A 20,009-nucleotide genomic window follows, 5' to 3' on the forward strand; every position below is an offset into this window, starting at 1 on the left:
CGAGTTCCAGGAGTTTAGCCACAATCACTACAAGATCTGTCATAACTGGTACAAACTCAGGCACGTTTACAGGCTTTACATCTGGATGAACTGGTATGGTTTAACAGTGGAACAACTTTATCTCCCATACTTGTTTATTCGGATATAAGCCTAAAAGTAATGATACCATAGGATGTTTGCAGTGTGGCAAGTGGAAAAGCTTTGGACAAGGGAGTAGTCTTGGAAGACCAGGACTCTGGTCCTCACCCAAACACTGTGTAATACTGATGCCATCACACCACCCCTTTGGGACTCTCTCTCCCTCTCTAGTCCTTTCCCTAGCCTATGACTGATTTCCACCAAAAAGATGCATAGTAGAGAGCAAAACCTGGCCCTGACTATAGTTTTCCTTCTTCTGACACTGCATCAAAGAAGATCTAGTTCCCACCAGGCAATGGGCACCACTTTATCAGTAGACAGCAATGCTAACCGAGACAACTTAATGTTTGTTTCTTGTCTGGGGAAAAGAAAAAAGTCAAGGAAGCATTCCATAGCACATTCATGCCCCACATTATGGTAATCCAAACACTGGTCAAGAACAATTAGAGTCAAGTAACATCTGGGAATGGGTTCCCTGATGAAAGTCTGAAGAGAAAAGAGAAAATGTTCTGCATTTGCTACCACAGCTTTAAGTGGTTTACTTTGTTTTCACCTTGGATAGTCACATCTATGGAGATCCACAAAAATAACAGTCCTGCTACTATTGAAACATACAATGGAATTTACGTACGGGAGAATTAAGGTCTACTCTAGCAGGGAAAGTAAAAGAGAATAAATAATTCTGTGTGTTAACCCACTCATGTGTAATACACACTCTCCAGGCTGTAAAAGGAGACACAACTACAAGGAAATAATAAACTAACACCAGTTGATGGCTCCTGGACAAATGTCAGATCATTCAGAAAAAGAGGAAGACGGTCACCAGCCTTCTCAAAGTCTCAGAAAGCTTTAACAATATGTTTTTAAATAACTACAAAATTAGATTTTGTTTCTCTTAAGCTTTCAGCAAATCTGTCTGTTCAGTGGAGAACAATCCAAAGATACACTGTGTTACTCAATTCCATACATTCTTGCTCTCAAAATATATATATACCATTTTTGTACAAATCTACTCCATAACCAAATGATTGATTCTACATCAATAAAAAAACTAAGTCTTTTCCTCCAAGAGATTTGAATGATCATTTTGTATGAATTTCCATTGGGAGCATCATCTTTGTGTTAAAAAAAAAAAGTGCGTGGAACTTACATCTTGGCCCTGATTAGTTCTCTGGAATGCCCATGTAAATGTAAATGTTGCATTCTTGAAGATGATGTGGGTATAAGCTTGTTTTTCTTTGGTTCCACCCCATGATTCCACCACGTTGGTACTTTTTCTATTAATATCCTAAAGTACAGTAGAAAAATATAAACAAAAAAGGCATAAACTCAGTATGGAAATACATATGTATACACTACAAATATGTGTGTATTTACAGTAATCCCTGTAAGGTTAGTGAATATTTATCTGGAGGGCACATAACTCTAGAGCTCTCAAAACATGCTTCAAGTCTACATAAGCACTCACTAGCTTATTAATTACAATTTTTAAACCACGTTGTCAATGTAACCTGAAAGAGGTCTCAAATTATAGTATATTTAAGGGTGTGTGTGTGTGTGTGTGTGTGTGTGTGTGTGTGTGTGTCTGTGTGTGCGCCTACAAGCATATGACTCTAGCTTAGGAAATACACTTAGAAGGGAAATGTAATTCCTCAAACTTCTCACAGTAAACTTTGAGAACCCTCACAGAATAGCAAGGTTTTCCATGTTTATCTTTTTTCTTTGAGAGATTCTGCCAGGCAGGTCTTGCACAGGAATTATAAGTTCCCCCTGAACTATACTTGCAACTTCCAGGCTTCCCCAAGTGCAGACTAACCAGAAAATTATTTTAAGTTCATGAAATCTTCTCCTGCTTAAACCTGAATTCCAAAGGATAATTTTGTATCATATTTTATTTCTGATTTCCTTAGCTAAATTCAATATTCAGAATAATATACCAAGGTATAACATTTCAACCAATATGCTATCATTAATGTGGTGAGAAGGCAAATATAGTAAGTCAACCGATGTAATATGCATCTAATTAATTTGAAGTGAAAACTTCAGCTAACCTTGAATTTTCTAATTAGTGTTGACTGCAGAAACTTTAACAGAGGGCTTAGAAATTTGGATGGGCTTCTGTTATCTGGGATGTTGACAATACAGTGGCATGAGCTCAAAATATGTCTGTTTCTTTCTATGATGTAAACATAGGAGTCAAACATTATAACGTAATCAAATATGGTACAAAGATATGTGTCTTGAGTTCACACCACAGAAAGGAATAACAGAATGTGTTTGTCATACATTACAGAACTTCCCCAGCTTACTAAACAACCAAACCAGGATACATGCCACTTCCTAAAAGAAGCTCATACAACACAGATAGTGCTTTGTTAAACACTATCTTTCTAGATGCTTATTCCAATAATAAAAGGAACTTATTGCATTATTGCAAATAATACCGTCTTACCTCTGTAAAACACTGCATGATTCTGACAGCATTCCTATATGCTATTTAATGATATCACAAAAAAATCCTATGAGAAAACCAAATCTAACAGAGAGGAAAGAAAATGAGCAGATTCTGCTATGAGCTAAAAACTATAAGGTTGATTCATGAAAATAAATACCTGTGATCCCTACCCTCAAGAGTGCTTGGCCAAGTGAGAGAGACAAAAACATCAATACAGTCACATGACTAAAATAGAGTTTTCTTGAAGGGTTTCAGGAGCACACTGGAGAGAGTGGCTAATTTTACTTAAAAGGATTGAAAGAAAGCTTCCCAGAAGAGGTGACGTTTGAGCAAGGCTTGAATTATGAGTGAGAGTTCACCAGACAAAAGGGGAAAAGGAAGAGTGTTATTCTGGCTTAGAGTGTCAAGGCATGAGAACTGAAGTACAGGGTGTTCCTGTAACAAATTCAGGGTGTCTACAGAGATGTGAGTAGTAATAACAGTAGGCTTGGTAACAGAGGCTGGGCTAAGAGTACAAAAAGCCATATAGATACCATGCTAAGGAATTTTAAGTGTATTCAAAGGCTGCTAGTTCTTAAAACTGAGTTGATGTTAGGACTACTCCCATGGTTGGTTAAAATACAGATTTAGTCTCATTACAACTAGGATGAAGCTCAGAAAGCTACATTTCTAACAAATTCTCAGGTGATGCTGGTCCAGGGACCATACTTTAATAACCATTGCCACAGGCAATAAAAAAACCACCAAGGGAAAGTAGGTAGATTTGATGTTGAGGCCTCTAATAGTGTTTGTATGCTTATAAAGATAATTTTGATAGCAGCATATATGAGAGAATTGAGAAAAAAGAATAGAGACTGCTGTTGAGAAATAATGGGAGTCTGGATTTCAGCAATGGCACCAAGGATGAAGAGGAATTAAAGGGTTAAAGAAATCGGCAGAGCTGGGAATTGAATATTTATTGCCTATTTGTGGTGTAATAAATGGATGTGTTAAAGATAATTCATGACCTTCTTTTACTACTACAAAGTCAATTTTTCTTTTTCAGAACAAAATAGTCTGCCTTCCTTTAATCTGGTAGTAATCACAAATATTTAAATCTTCATCTTGTATATCATGTAGGAAATTGTTAATAGCCTGTTAATGAGCTGCTAAAAGACTATTGGGAAAAAAAGCAAAAACAAATCATGTCTATGAAGTCACTACTTACAGTACTAAAATCCTAGCCAACAACCTAACAGCCACATGAGGTCTTAATAAATTTTGTGTTGCTACTTTTATCAACCTAAGACTTGAAATATATGGGCATCAAGAAAAAGTAGGTGAAATTAGAACATGCACAGAATAAAGTCCTTTGTCTACATTTATTAAACTTAACAATGAACAGTTTTCTTTCTTCCTGATGCCTTACACTCCCATTATATTCTACCTTCACTTTATTAATACAGGTTTTTCCCTCCTGATGGTTTGAAGTACTGAATGGTTATTAGAGACGAATTTTTCATTGTGCCGGTGGCATATTTTTAGGAAGGAATTTTTACCAGATTAATATTCCCTGACTTCCGTCAATTTCCCAAGCCCCCTCACTCAGTCTTTCCCATGAAGAACACAAGCTTTCTTTGTGGGTTACACTGCAAATTTCTTAGTGACTTCTTTAGACATTTTTAAAAATTTTTTTTAATGTTAATTTACTTTTGAGAGAGACAGAGTGTGAGTAGGGGAGGGGCAGACAGAGAGGAAGACACAGAATCCGAAGCAGGCTCCAGGGTCTGGGCTGTCAGCACAGAGCTCAATGCAGGGCTGGAACTCAGGAACCGTGAGATCATGACCTGAGTGGAAGTCAGAAGTCAGAAGCTCAACCGACTGAGCCACTCAGGTGCCCCTAGATATTTTTTAATTTTTTGGAAGGGCCTAAGAATGGGAAGAAAAATGGAATTCTTATCCCAACTTGCATAAATGAATTGACACTTGAAAGAAAACGCTAAGCTTAGAAACCCGCCTTTGAAAGCCTCTCTTTCACTTACCACCATGAAATACAGAACACAGTCAGCCGAACAGAGAGTCTCAAAGACAAATGTTATTCTTCCAAGTTCAGAACCCATGGCTCCAGTCATAGATGTTGGTGGTCTAGTTGACAGATTAAAATTACAATATTTATAGTATTTTGTAAATACAATATGGAACAAAACTAAGTCACTTTTTCTATTAAGCTGAAAGCCATGCTCATCTCCTAATCAATGGCTGCCTCCAGCCACAACTTCTTCCTCACTCAATCTCTGCACACCCATACCATTCCAGTAGTCTACACAACCATGTTAATGTGCTTGAATCTCCTACTATAAATACTACCATCCATTCTAAAGCAGGAAAAAGATGCCTTACTAGGAAGCTTCAACATGGGGAACTAAACCCAAATGGGATTTAAAGAGTTATAACATACTACTTTACAGAGAAAACTGAGAGAAAAATAAATATATAAACCAAAGGATACTCCCATAAACTACTTGGACTAAGACCTCTTCATTAAGCATCCAAGAATCATGGTCATTGTAACATTTGGACAGAATTAGTGTTAAAAGCTTTGAGCTTCATCTAAGTAATATACAACTAACAGTTATAATTTCTCAATCACCAATTTTACAGATATTCTGAAATGTAATACATTATCCTATAACAACCTGTTACTTGCTAAGTCTGTCACAATGTAAGTATATGTTATGAAGGCAGTCATACTTCAACTATTTCTAGAGGGAAGCAGGCATGAGGATTCTTACAGAAGGGAATCAGAATTGGTTTTCCTTACTTAAATCCTGGGATATGCAAGTTTAAGATCAGGTAATCATTATCCGAACCTCCAGCCCCACTCTGGATATGATCTCCAGCCACCTCCCAACCTGGAAATGAGATAAGGCATCTTTATCAGTAAAAATTCCGTTAATGATTTCCAACAACCTTTTTAAATAAGGTTTAAAAAAAGGACTACTGGTGCTTACGTTCAAAGTTAGAAATACTCCCCCAAAATTCCCTATTTTTACATTGCAGTAGCAAATTACATGCAGAGGTAGACTCCTAAATATCAATAGACATTCTATATGATTCCCCAGGAAGAATCAAGTAATACATACTTTTGCATCGAAGCTATTCAATGAGAAAACTAACAAGTTTTCTCAATTAGGCTTTTTTTTTTAACTAAAACAGATGGTCTTTATCCATTCTAATAAATTGAGATGGGAAATCTTAGTCTTCAGGTAACCAACGGAAACTAAAAACGTCAAATTACTTAATGAAGATTTGGGGTCCAGCGTTCTTTCTTATAGTTTGCTATATTATTGTTCCCTAATTTAAAACTCCTGTTCTGCCTTCATTCACTTATTTATTTACTCAAGTGGCATGCACTGAGGGCCAGGAACCATGCAGTAGGGGTAGAAAGACAAGACTGGGTCTACACTCACTGAGGAGTCAGGAGAATAAAAGAGAGAAAGGCGCATGCTAACAACTGTCAACAGTATAGTTGCAGCTGCACATAGAAGGTAATGGAAGGTCTGTCCTCTGCACAGAAACAATCAATATACTATAGGCTGAAAGGGGCCCCTTACATAAGGAAAGGAGAAGCATCCCCACACACACCATTATTTACTTGTTTTCAGAAATTCTATTTATATTTATTATAAAATTTTGAAAGCCACAGAAAAATTGAGAAATGAAAATTAAACGTACTTTTAATAAAATAAATAAAACCAGTGTTAACATTCTGAGGAGTTTCTTTTCACTATCTTTTGATGCACACGTTTTTACATCACTGAGCTCTTACTGTTGATAACATTTTGTGCCATGGTTTTATATGGTAACATTACTGCATATGCATTTTATCCATATACTTTACCAACATATTTATGACTGAATTAATAGTTTATCATGAGACAGATATAATTAATATCTATAATTTACCAAATCACACTACTTGATTTATCTCTTGTTTTTTTTTAAGTTTATTTATTTATTTTGAAAGAGAGAGAGAGAGAGAGAGAGAGGCAGAGACAAAGTCTCAGTAGGCTCTGCACTGTCAGTGCAGAGCCCAACATGAGGCTCAAAACCACAAACTGTGAGATCATGACCTGAGCTGAAGTCAAGAGTCAGATGCTTAACCAAGTGAGCCACCCAGGTTCCCCTGGACTTACCTCCTTTTGACCACACATCCAATTTAACCATTTGGGTTGTTTTTACCTTTTAGCTAGTATAAATGACACTACAATACTAAACCTATTTTTGGTAAAGTTTTTCTGTATTTGTCTAGAAAAGAATCTCAGTAAAATAATTACTAGGTCAAATAAATATATTTTTAAACCAGTGTTCTGTGTTGTTACCATGACTTGGAAAGCAATGTGTGCCAAGGAGGAATGTTTATTAAATATGGTAAAACTATGGGACACTGGGTAGCTCAGTCAGTTAAGCATCTGACTCTTGATTGAAGAAGCTCAGGTCACGATCTCACGGTTTAGAAAATTGAGTCCCACCTCAGGCTCCATGCTGACAGCACAGAACCTGCTTGGGATTCTCTCTCTCGTCTCTCTGCCTCCTGCTCCCACTCGCATTTGCATGCTTTCTATCAAAATAAACAAACAGGGGCGCCAGGGTGGCTCAGTCAGTTAAGTGTCCCACTTTGGCTCAGGTCACCATCTCATGGTCCGTGAGTTCGAGCCCCGCGCTGGGCTCTGTGCTGACTGCTCAGAGCCTGGAGCCTGTTTCAGATTCTGTCTCCCTCTCTCTCTGACCCTCCCCCGTTCATGCTCTGTCTCTATCTCAAAAATAAATAAGCGTTAAAAAATGTTTTTTAATAAAATAAAATAAACATTTTAAATAAATAAATAAATAAATAAATAAATAAATAAATAAATAAATAAAGTAAAACTAAACGAAAAAAATGAAACAATTCATACTTCCTTGAAACTTCCCACTTCCAAGTAATGGCCTCTTAACATTTCAATGTATTTCTTTTCAATCATTTTTCTAGTACATACTTTACATAGACCTTAGATTTTACTATTTACTCTATTTTCTGATTTTTTCATTAGCAATGTCTTCTGATTTTTCTATTATTATATTAAAAACATTTCCCCATCTAATTTTAATGACTCAATAATATATGGTATACTTACAACATAATTTTATTTAATTATATCGCATTGTTGAAAATTTAGTTTTTCTCCTAAGTAACACTAAAGTTAACGTATTTTTCCATAATTTCTCTCTTCACATCTTCACGTTGTTTCCCTCATATAAATTCCCAGAAATAGAATTAATGGGCTGGAGAATAGGAACATTCATAATTCTTGAAACATTGTCAAAGTGTTTTCCGTATGACTGCCATGTTTAATGCTTGTATAACGTCTGCTTAGTAATGCTTTTAATGCTTGTATAACATCTGTAATAACATCTGATTAGTACAGCATAACTTTCATAAACATGTCTATCGCCGGATTGACCATTTCAAATTCTGTTACCACAGAAAATGCTCTATGAATACCTTCCTGGATAAACAGTAACTTGTCTCCAATTATAGGTAACTCTTAGACAAACTTCCAATACATGAAGATTTACTTCTGCATTATCTCCTCTACGACTGTGTAAAACGCAGACTGACAAGACATGAATCTCAAAGTACTCCAAATCACACAATCAAGCTGGTCAAAGCACATCTATGTGAACCCCATGACTGGGTGACTACCTCATGAAACAGGCTGTTCCTGGGCCTCTCACTTAGGTCCCCGTTCTTTTCAATGCTACTCCTCTCAAAGATTGATACTGAACTGTCCAGACACAAAAATACACATCGCCTTTTCATCTTTATTTTTGTATTGTATTTTTCACATTACTATTTGCTATTCTAATATCACATACTAATACGGCAGAGATGTCTATTTCTCAAATTAATAGCTGAATATTCCTGAAAATTAGGAAAAATATAAATTTTAGCCTCTAAGTAAAGGAGAGAATAAGTGGCTATCAAGTAGTGTCATGAGAGTTAGACTAAATTCTCTAAAAGATCAAATAAAAGTTCCAGATAGGGTTGCCTGGGTGGCTCAGTCAGTTAAGCGTCCAACTTCAACTCAGGTCATGATCTCGTGGTTCAATGGTTCGAACCCCATGTCGAGCTCTGAGCTGACAGCTCAGAGACTGGAGGCTGCTTCGGATTCTGTGTCTCCCTCACTCTCTGCCCTTCCCCCACTTGTATCCTGTCTCTCTCAAAAATAAATAAAAAACATTAAAAAATTTTTTTAAATGTTCCAGAAGATCTTTACAAATGAATACACACACACACACACACACACACACACACACACACCCCTATCAATGCTTTCATGAAATCATTCAATTCCCTGGCCTTCCCATCTTATTTTTCCTCCATAGGTCTTAACTTCCTCAACTTAGAATTCAAGCCAGAATCAACATACACCTTCATGGTCAGGTAATAACTACTCTATTGTTTCTTCTTCTTAGGACAATTTCCTAAAAATGGGATTAGTAGTCAATAAAGTATTTCATAATGTTTAATATATATTAAGGCTTTTTCTTTCCCACTCTCACTCATGTTTAACCAACATTATTCAAAGACCTACGGCTTTTCAATCTTTGTGTTCATGTACTCACCTCACTTCCCACATCCCAAGTTTATTTATTGCAGATAGGTACTGATTTAAAACAGATGCAACTATAAAGAACTTTTTTAAAACAAAATATAAAATGGAGAAAAAGTGAGCTCATAAAAATTTCTAATGAGATGATAAAAGTAAAAGGATGTATTTTGGTGTAAAACTCTACTACTTGTGACACCTACTCCGAGCATCAAGTTCAAAAATAAACACAGGTGGGGCACCTGGGTGGCTTAGTCAGTTGAGCATCTGACTTTGGCTCAGGTCATGATCTCATGGTTTTTGAATTCAAGCTCCAGACAGGGCTCACTGCTGTCAGCACAGAGCCCACTTCAGATCTTGTGTCCCATTATCTCTCTCTCTCTCTCTGCCCTCCCCCGCCTGTGTTCTCTTTCAAAAATAAACAAACATTTTAAAAAATACACACATAGATACTGTCACTCATTCAACCAGCAAATATTGCAGAACAAGTAGGTGCTAGCCTCTCTCAGGTCTTAAAATTATAGAACAAATAAAATTTAGCCACCATCTTACACAGTATTCTGTCACACTTGCAAGTTTTCAATAAGTAGGGTTCATACATATTTTGTACACACAGTCACAGATTTCACAGGGAAGGAGAATTAGAGATGATTTCACCTCTCAATACAGCTCAGCGCTGAGCCAAACTCAACAAATCCTGGCAGAAATGCTGTCATACTACTCTTCAAAATGGCAAATGACATAAGTTTTATTACATCCCTCAGTGATCTTATTCTGGTATTTATAACCAGAAATGATGATCATCAGTATCTACTTCAAAACTGACTCCAAAAAATGCAAAATAGTTCATATTCTTACAGAAAAGTCAACTGGCTCTGACACCACATTTACTATTTTGATGTGAGGGCTGGAAGACAGACACATAGCCAACTGATAAGACTGAGGTTCCCCATACCCATATATGGTATGTTTCTTAGAGACCTGGGTCCAAGAGTCTCTATTACGCAAATACATTCATTAGGTAGGTGAATTCTGAACTCACCATTCATTCCGTCACACTTTGAATTCCCAACATTAAAGCAGGAAGTTTTCATGTTGCCAGGAAGGACATTCCACCATTTGTATTCAAACCCAAGCGCAGGCTCCATTCCAGCGGGACACGGCCTGCATTCTACAAGAGACAGGTGAAATAAACAATTACAATTAAACCGCATCTGGACATCTTCCTCTTCCTCTAAGGACTACTAAACTTTAATTAGCAAAAAGGGAAGTGGGAAGGAGAGATACTAGAGCGCCAATTCCCTTAAGGATTAATAACTTTTTCTAGGGGCACGTGGGTGGGTGAGTGAGTTAAGCATCCAACTTCAGCTCAGGTCATGATCTCGCTGTTCACGAGTTCGAGCTCCACGTCAGGCTCTGTGCTGACAGCATGGAGCCTGGAGCCTGCTTCGGATTCTGTGTCTCCCTCTCTTTCTTTTCCTCTCCTGTGTGTGCTGTCTCTCTCTCTCCCAAAAATAAATAAACATTAAAAAAAAAAAGAGTAACTTTGCCAAAGAAATCTGCAACAAAAAATATTTCTGCATATAGTTTACCCTATACACTTGACTCGCATGAAAAAAGGAAAAGGATAAATATGAAATATTTTAAAATTACTTTTTCCTTAAATCTGAGAGTAACTGATAATATCAAATCACCCTCCACAAGAAGGGTAATCTGAAACTAGTTATCTTATATGTGACCTTAGAATCAGTTCCATCTACCTTGCAAGCAAGGAAATATTTCAACTTTCCTATTGTTTATTAAATTTAACAGAGTATTATACCATGTAATTATGGACTGATTACTTGAAATTCAAAATACTCACTATGTTGAAAACTGATCATAGTTGTTGAGAGATATGGAAAGAGGCAGGTTTATAAATAAACCTGATTTAAATTAACATCTGCAACAATGAAATGGAAGGATGCTTCCCAACCATTTCCGAATTTGCCCAACACACTTTGCATTAATCACATCAGTAGAGAGAAATATTTACTGAGCAAACACTTCTTGATACCAAAGTACTACTATAGGACACATTTTTAAATAACCTGGTCAGTGATAATGAGCTAGATATTATTATCCACAATTTTACAGATGGGAAAATTGAGGTTCAAAAGGGTTAAGTAACTGGGGTGCCTGGATGGCTCAGTCCGTTAAGTGTCCAACTCTAGATTTCAGCTCAGGTCATGATCTCACGGTCCTTGAGTTTGAGCCCTGTGATGGGCTCTGTGCTGCTGGTACAGAGCCTGCTTGGGATTCTCCCTCTCTCTCGCTCTCTACTCCTTCCCCACTTGTGCTTTCTCTATCTCTCAAAATAAATAAACTTAAAAAAAAAAGGTTTAAGTAACTTAGATCATACTAAACGTCACCTATAGGATGTGGATTCAAAATGAAGTCAATTAGACTCCTGAGTCCTTCTTATGCTATCTATCACAGGCTCTAGATAGTAAATATATGGCATGGTTATATTCAAGTGAGATGGCTATAACTGAAATGCATTTTAATTTTTGTCTATGAAAATTAAAACAAACTCTGTATACTACTTTCTAAATTATTTGATATACACTAAAACTTTCCCAACTGTACACTCTGAAACAACGTAGAGACTATTTTCACTGCCATGTGATCAAGCAATTTTTGCTATTATTATAGCACAAAATGTAAATTAGAGGAGGTTATATTTTATGCTTGCATTCACATATGTGTACACTGTCACCAAAAAAATGAGTGCTTATCCTTAATCAGTTAATATGGTGGAATTTTTTATCAATATCAAAGGAAGAGTCATCCCATTAAGAGAATATTACACATATTACACAAGATGGTCCTAGAAAGCATAGAGTCATCCCATTAAGAGAATATTACACATATTACACAAGATGGTCCTAGAAAGCTATCCTTGGTATGCTAAAGAAGACCTCATTTCCTAATTCATTATAATATTTCTCAACTCTCCTGAGATAAGTATGTTTTATAAGTCTTCCATAAAAACAGTTAACAAGGTCACAATAGTCCAGCAAGATTATTTGGCTAAAGGTCCAATTCTTTGACCAATTGGCATCCTACCCTTTGTTCCATCCGAAAATGTTCCAGGAGGGCAGGGATGGCAAGAAGATGATCCATTGTTATAAAAGCCAGGGTTGCAAGGTGGACAATCCTTCTTCTCTCCAGAAGGGGGCAACCTAATAGCATCCGTGACATCCTCCCGGCAGATTTTGGGCTCTATCCACTTGTACATAATTTGTGTCTGGGAGGGGGGAAAGGGGGAGGTAGGGAACAAAACAAAACAAACTTGCAGGTGATATAAAATTGTATCTTTCCTTTAAATTTCCAATAACAAAAAGTGTTAAACATAAAGCCTAGGAAGGGTCACACAGTGATAGAAGGGCCAGCTGAAAAGAATCTAAAACATTAGTAACAAAATGAGACAAGAAAAAACTTTGGTGGGAGAATGACTGTTACTTCCAAATGTTTTCACTATGAGCTACAGGTGGCCTTACCTCATTCATACAGCAAGTTCCTCATTGTGGAATTCCTCTTTAAAATATAGACACATGAGTATAACCCTTACTCTTCTAGCTACTCATTCACTCTATTCCATAACCAACATATGTTTCTATTCAGACACTACTTTTCTCATTTGGAGATCTCCACCACCCTCTTCCTTTCCCTCACCCCCCAGCACATGACACCAGGCTTAGCACAACGTGATCACAAAAGAACAGATTCATCTTTTTAAGAAGACTATGGCATTTCACAAATACATGTGGTTGCTCTCTGAATCTTTGTCTACCTGATGTTAATCTTCAAGAGCCATACCTAAAATATTTCTAATTCTGGGCCCTGTTACAGGTACTTCTAACATTATGGCTAACACAGCCTCTACTTTAACAGACAGTAATCTTTTAGACCTCATCCTCTCATATTCTCTCTCACACATACGTACACCCTTACACAGCACAAAATACAACAAAATAGCTGTAACTCAGCCAAACCCAGAAAGTTATGATTATAAAATTACTCTCATTTTGAAACCAGAAATATTAAATGGGTTACCCATTCACAAACAAAATCAATATGCTCGGTAAAGGGGAAAAAAGGTATTCTAAATGCAAAGAGAAAAATCATTTCTTTCATAACTATAGTTTTTAAAAAGAGACTCAGTTTCCTTCAGTAGGTATATAATCCAGTGAATCTTTCTCCTTTAAAACAATTTTTGCAATAATAAGTCTAATACTGAAGCTGTAGAAACAAAATTAAAGGTACTTGTCTATGGTTATTTCCAGTTAATAAAAAATTATATAGCATATCCTTTAGACTACTCAGTTTTATTCTCAAGTATTGTCTTACGGAAGAGCAAATTACCTGATCTGAAGCAGGACGCTTCAGAAAAAGGTTTAAAAGGTAGCTGTCTCAACAGAACTATAAATAACATGTTGTTCCTTTTACAACTCTCTCTTCCTGCATTCATTTTATGGCCCACATCATGATACAGTTTAACCAGCCACTGCACCCATATGCCTCCCTCTTCCCATCTGTAAAATGATGGCTGCTCCTGCTGAAACTTTCTCAACAGCTAAGATAATAAACTAGATCCTGTATCCCGCAGGGGTTCTCCACTCCCCTGAAAAAAGGGGGAGTCTAAAATTCTGAGAATATAAGCAAATGAAACATCATTATATTGGGGGATGGTCTTTTTAGAATTCTGGCTCAGCATGTATAGAAAACAAATTTTCAACCGAATCAATTCACAAATTCGCTGACCTATTTGGACATTCATTAAAATTCCATCACGTTAGGTATGACCTACCGCACTGTTGAAAATAGGTGGGTCCCACGTGAGAGGAGGGGTGGGGTGGTGCTAACCTGAGCATTCGCACTAATTTTGGGGGTTCACCTCGTAATCCTCCCCACCACTTTGGGAGGTCAGTATTATTATCCTCAAGTTCAGAAATGAGGAAGCTGTGGACAAGAACCGTGAAACAACTTGCCCAAGAATTAGACACAGCTAGTTAACAGTAAAGTAACACTAGTCAAGAAGAGCCAGTTGGGTTAGGGTAAAAATAGTAAAATACGCAAATATATTTTTGACCAAGTCAGCTGACCACCTGCATTTCAATCCAAGCACAGTAAATGTTTAAAAATTAGAAAATGTGCACTATCTTTAAATGTAAACATTTAGAAGCCAAATTTCGAATACTCTATAGGAAAAGTTTTGTTCACAAAGCCTCTTGCTTCACATGGCAGATTGATTCTGTGCCTCCCTTTCTAATGGGGACAGATGCTCTCAAGTGGAGATGACTGGGGAAAGATAATAATTAATATAAATGATACCGAGTGCCAGATGGCTCACAGCACAGGTAAAAAACCAACAATCAACTCATTCTTTGGCAAGTTGAGACAAAATCATGAAACATTTTATGAAAAAAAAAAAAACTCATAAAACAAAACTTATCAAACGGGCAGTAAGATTAGAGAAGATCTATAGTGTCTGACTATATTTATATTACGCAGGAATAAAATACTTTTTGGAGAAACACATGGAGGTATCAATTCTCATGTCAAAATAAAATTCAAGACTGGGAAGACTAAATTTAGACAGATTTTGAGACTGGATTTGTCCACAGTTGTCAACTTTCTTCCTGCAAATGTCCCTGTACAGAAGCACCAGGGCTTGGTAGACTGGCTGAATTCATTAGAGCTAAATTCCATGGTCTTTAAAAGTCTATCAACCGCTACTCCAGCCTCACTGCCTTCTGCTCCTATGATGTTCTAACTTGTATGTTCCCAACTAGGCAGACTCCCAAGGAGGCAGACTCTCCTTCCTGCCTTTTCCAACCTTCCATCTTTTCCAGGGGTGAGACACTGAGCCCTCATCACTTTGTCTCTCCAACATGCCCACACCATTCTGCCAAGTTGTGTCCATCCCCTCCTTCAAAGCCATGCTCTAAACTTGTATCAGGTAAAATTTCATGATAGTCTCCTTTAAAATATTTTTTTTCAACACCCACACACGCTCTCACCATGTGCCCAGCTTCCCAACTACATACCAGCATTCACCTGGATTCCTTATCTGTGAAAGTTCTAATGTTTTCTGTTTTCCTTGTGGTTACGTCCTTGTCCCCTTTCTAAATGCATCCAAGCTTGGGTCCTCTTCTTCCTTTATGTGGAAGACACTCTGGGGATTGAACACTATACCGGACATTCTAGCTCCGGCTTTAGAAAATGTTCTAAAATTAGATTGGGGTGAAAATATTAAAAACACTGAACTAAGGCTTTAAATGGATACATTGTGTGATATGAGAATTCCATCTCAATAAAGCTGTTAAAAATATTTTAAAGAAGACTATCATGAAATTTTATTTTATACAGATTTAGAACTCTTTAATCACTGGGAAATGCCATGGTCTTTTCCCGTCATCCTAATTCAGAAACAGAGTTTCCAATTATATTTGACTTGCTTAAGCCATACAGGAAGGAAGGCAGTTATAAAACCCATATCCCTTTATACCCTATTTTTTAATGTCCCCTACATCTTACCCTTGCCATACAATTCACAAGTACTGCATAAGAGACACTGAGCATTTGGTATAACTTAGAACACTGAAGTTCATTAAAGGGCAAAGAAAATACTACACAAATTCCACCAATTTCCTAGCCTCAGAGATGACTAAGTTGCAAAGTCTAATGTCCCCTCTCAAGAAGGCTTCCTTCTAAAACATCCTGTCCTGCCAGGCACCCTTCTAACCCTGGCAGCAAGTTTCCTCTATGACAAAACATCAGAACAGTATGTGTCAATGGAATTTACCTTCTATAAAGTCACCCAAATTCTGCCTTATGGAATAACACAGAAAAGTCTATTTCTTCATTTCTAACATTTCCCTCCTAATGCTTTAGCTTACTATTAAGGAAGTTTTCATTAAGTACCTACTGGAAGAAAGTACTGTGGGGAATTTAAATATTAATAAGACAAATTTTTTTCTCTGAAGGTGGCTACAGTCTAATAATGATAAGACAGGTTCACAAACTGCTGTAACATAAAAAAAAAAAAAAAAGAAAGAAAATACTTGAAGAGAATACAAAAGCATTGGATTTGGAAACAAACATGATTAGAATTCCAGCCTTAAAACTTACTAGCTCTGGCTACCTATAACCTTAAGGAAATTACTTTAACTTCACCAAGCCTCAGTTTTCTCATCTACAAACTGAGTATAATATGTCTAAATTGCATAGCTGTTGAGAAAAATAATTAGAGGCAATGTTTGAATACACATGCATGCACAGAGTGTGCACGCAATTGTGTAAATGACAGATGCTTCTGCTATTAATACCATCATTTCTATTACTATCATTATTGTCACCACCATCATTTGAAACATGAGATGTAATAGATATTTAAAGAGATGAAATCTCTTTGGGATAAGCAGAAAATGTCAGAAAGATGACCAAAATTCCTCCATCCCATGGTGTCTTTTCTTCAACTTGAAAAAATATTACCAGCAACTTCAACCATATTTCCTACCAAAGAGTTTAATATCCTGACCCCTCTACTTTAGATTCTGCCCGTTTTGTCAAAATTATTTTGAGCCCTTTGCCAAGGACAGAACACAACTCTGTAACTGTGCTAATCATTCATTCACTTACTAATTCTCTTATTTATGAATTAATTCAAAACATGCTTCATTATCTTCTATATTCCAGGTACTCTACTAGGCTTAGAGATTTTTTTCTTTTTAAGTGATTAACAACACATTTCTGTCTACAGGAAGCTGAGAGTCCGGCGAAGGAAACAGTCAACTTTACAAGAACTGTGTTTGCAATAAAGTGAACTGATACCAAAACACTAGCAAACCTTCTATGACCACTGATGAAACTATCAGGAGAGGTATGCAAAAAATTCTGTGGCAATTCCCAGTATATGAAGACAACCTTGCCATGCCTATTCATGTTATTTAAGAGCAGAAGAGTTCTGTGAAACTGCACAGAATCGCTCTCTTTTCAGTGTGGTAAGAGATATCATCTTTTCCTCTTTAGGAACTGACTTGTGTGACACTGAGAGGAAAAGGGAGTTATACAGTCCAGCTGCCCAGCCACAGGGATCAGTCAGTGAACGAAGCTGTCCAAACAGAGTATCCCACGCTAGTGGACAGAATGGCTGGTCTGAGGTTGGCTCACGGTTCAAGCAGGACTAGTAAGAGTCTTTTCTGAAACTTGTTCAGTGCCTCCCTCTGATCAAAAGCTGTGAGGATGATAGTGGAGAAGCCAACAGGCATCTGGTAGCACAGGAATGAGCTTGCCTCCGAAGGAAAGCAAACTGTGCCAAGAATACCAATGCGAAGATCAAGAGAAAAACGTCCTAATAAAGCTGTTGGCTCTGGGTTGAATTCCCAGTCACATGAGTCAAGAGGCTCCTGCCCTCTTCCACTCACCCCAAATGCTGAAAAATATCTTTTAATTTCATCGACAGAATTGTCAATCATCTCCACGTGTGGAAGCAAAACTGACACTTTGCTTTGCAACCCATTCAGAAGAAATGTGTATCGCATCCCATGGTCAGAGCATGGGAGGGAACTACCATTTACCCTGAGATAAAAGACCAAAAAAATAATAATAATAAAGTTACTCTATCTAGCTCTGTTACCCAAAATAAACAAAAGCTTAAGCCTTGTCTGTAAGTGGTTGACTCCCTAACAAAATCATCTCATCCCTCTAACTTCTGCAAGCAGACCTGGGACACCCTTTGTGGATAGGATAAACATGTGGGGGACTTGTTTTTCAACTATGTACCTACTTACCTGAAAACTAAGTACCCTTCATATTTTGGGGAGTTTTTTCCCCCATTAAATTTCTGTTGCATTTTTTCTTTGGTAAGGCAGGTTCTAAAGTTTGGATTCTCTTTGAAATATTTTTGGCAAGTTCATGTTTTTTCTAAATACTTTTAGATCTGAGACTTTAACACAAATAAGCACCAACACTTGGTCATTTGAGCTCACTGTTCAAGCACACTGAGGTCTCTCTAAATTTTACTTTTGTCATTCTCCCCAGCTTTACTGATTTACAGTTCAATACACTTATCCCTAATATCCTCATCTAAGTTGAGGATTTTTAAATCAAATGTTGAAAATAACTCACATGTACTCATATTCTTCTTGGTATGACATAGGATATATATATAATTAGTTTGCTAAATTTATATTCCTACAGCCAATACATGATACCAACTACACTACCAGTTAATATCAACTACACTCCTAGTCGATATCCATTTATTAAGTCAGACGTTTACATACAGTTCCTCAGTTAGCCATATATCCTCTTAACCAGATCATTTAGTCCACAATTCCCTATCTTAGCCATTGGAAGATCAGAGAAGCTGGTTCAAATATGTTGCTAAACATTAAAAGATGCCTTCTCTCGATGACTACCTGGCCATTAGCAAGGTGAAGATGTTTTTAAGTTCAAATCTCCAGCAATGAATCTGTGCATGGGCTTGCATGCAGCCATATGAGTATATCTCAATATATTTAAAAAATGGGCTTTGAACATTTTGAAAACAAAACATACACAAAAATCTCAAGTTAATTCACCACTATGAAACCTCCCTCTTCTGGCATGAAACTATGCCATTAGCTGCAGCTAATGCAACCCCCTACCCACATCCCCACACTCCAGTCTCACTCATATCTCTTTAGTTCTTCAGACACACCATGCTCCCTCCTACATCAGATCTTCACCAATCTGCTCCTCTTCCCAAAATGCTCTTCTACCATACCTGGGCCTGAGGTTTCATACAGTTCTGAAGCCTTCTCAGGCTAGATCAGATCCCCATAAAACTCAGACTTCTCTTCCTGTAGCACTAATCACAATTGGAAATGATAGTTTTTTTGGTTTTTTTTGACAGACTATCTCTATTCCACTGAAATCCAGACCAGTGGTTCTCAAACTGCTGAGATCCTAGACCAAAAGAATCAGAATTACCTGGGAACTTCTTAGAAATATAAATTCTCTTGTGGCACCTGGGTGGCTCAGTCAGTTGAGCATCCAACTCTTGGTTTCGGCTCACGTAATGGTCTCACGGTTTCAGGAGTTTGAGCCTAGCGTCAGGCTCTGTGCTGGCAGCGTGGAGCCTGCTTGGGATTCTCTCTCTCCCTCTCTCTCTCTCTGCCCCTCTCAAAAATAAACAAATAAACTTAAAAAAAAGTAAATAAAATAAAAAAAAAAATACATATAAATTCTCAGGTCCCACCCCAGATCGGCTGAAACAGAAAATCTGGGATGGGAACCTCGAGGTGAGTCTGATGCACACAAAAAAGTTTGCAACCACTGCCCTACAATCCAGGGAGACATTTACCTTCTTCTTCTGCCTGTCCCTGGCTCTGCCCTCATCACCCAGCACTCTGTATATAACCAGTGCTCAGTGAAGATTCACTGAATAAATAAATGAATGAATAGACATTCCACATTTTTCATGATGTTAATCAGTCTCTCAATCAGGATTAGAACGGTTTCAGTTACTAATTAAAATATTTCTGAAAAATGTTCCATATTGGAAGGAAGCAATCAAATAACTAAACTTCAGAATGAATACAGAAACCTGGGCATTTCTGCATCCTATAAATTATCATGTCCAAAAGTCTGTATACATCAGTAGCTGCTTTCCTTGAGGATCCTCTCCACACAAGGGGAAAATAAGATCAAAGAGAATACGACAGGACAAAAAGAGCCACAGTCATTGAACGACCTGA

At 37.3% G+C, this 20,009-nt stretch overlaps 1 protein-coding gene across 2 annotated transcripts in view; it reads right to left on the minus strand.

Annotated features, from left to right (window-relative positions):
* ELAPOR2 (endosome-lysosome associated apoptosis and autophagy regulator family member 2) overlaps positions 1-20,009 on the minus strand; it is a 181,513-nt gene that overhangs the window by 41,927 nt on the left and 119,577 nt on the right. For both annotated transcript variants that reach the window (XM_045052322.1, XM_023250311.2), the window contains 5 exons: positions 12,331-12,511; positions 10,265-10,393; positions 5,394-5,484; positions 4,615-4,717; positions 1,289-1,426 (listed from right to left, as the gene is read on the minus strand). In XM_045052322.1, the coding sequence (XP_044908257.1) occupies positions 1,289-1,426; positions 4,615-4,717; positions 5,394-5,484; positions 10,265-10,393; positions 12,331-12,511 (642 nt within the window). The remainder of the gene's footprint in view (positions 1-1,288; positions 1,427-4,614; positions 4,718-5,393; positions 5,485-10,264; positions 10,394-12,330; positions 12,512-20,009) is intronic.

Source organism: Felis catus, chromosome A2, assembly GCF_018350175.1.
Source record: "Felis catus isolate Fca126 chromosome A2, F.catus_Fca126_mat1.0, whole genome shotgun sequence".
NCBI classification, from domain to species: domain Eukaryota; kingdom Metazoa; phylum Chordata; class Mammalia; order Carnivora; family Felidae; genus Felis; species Felis catus.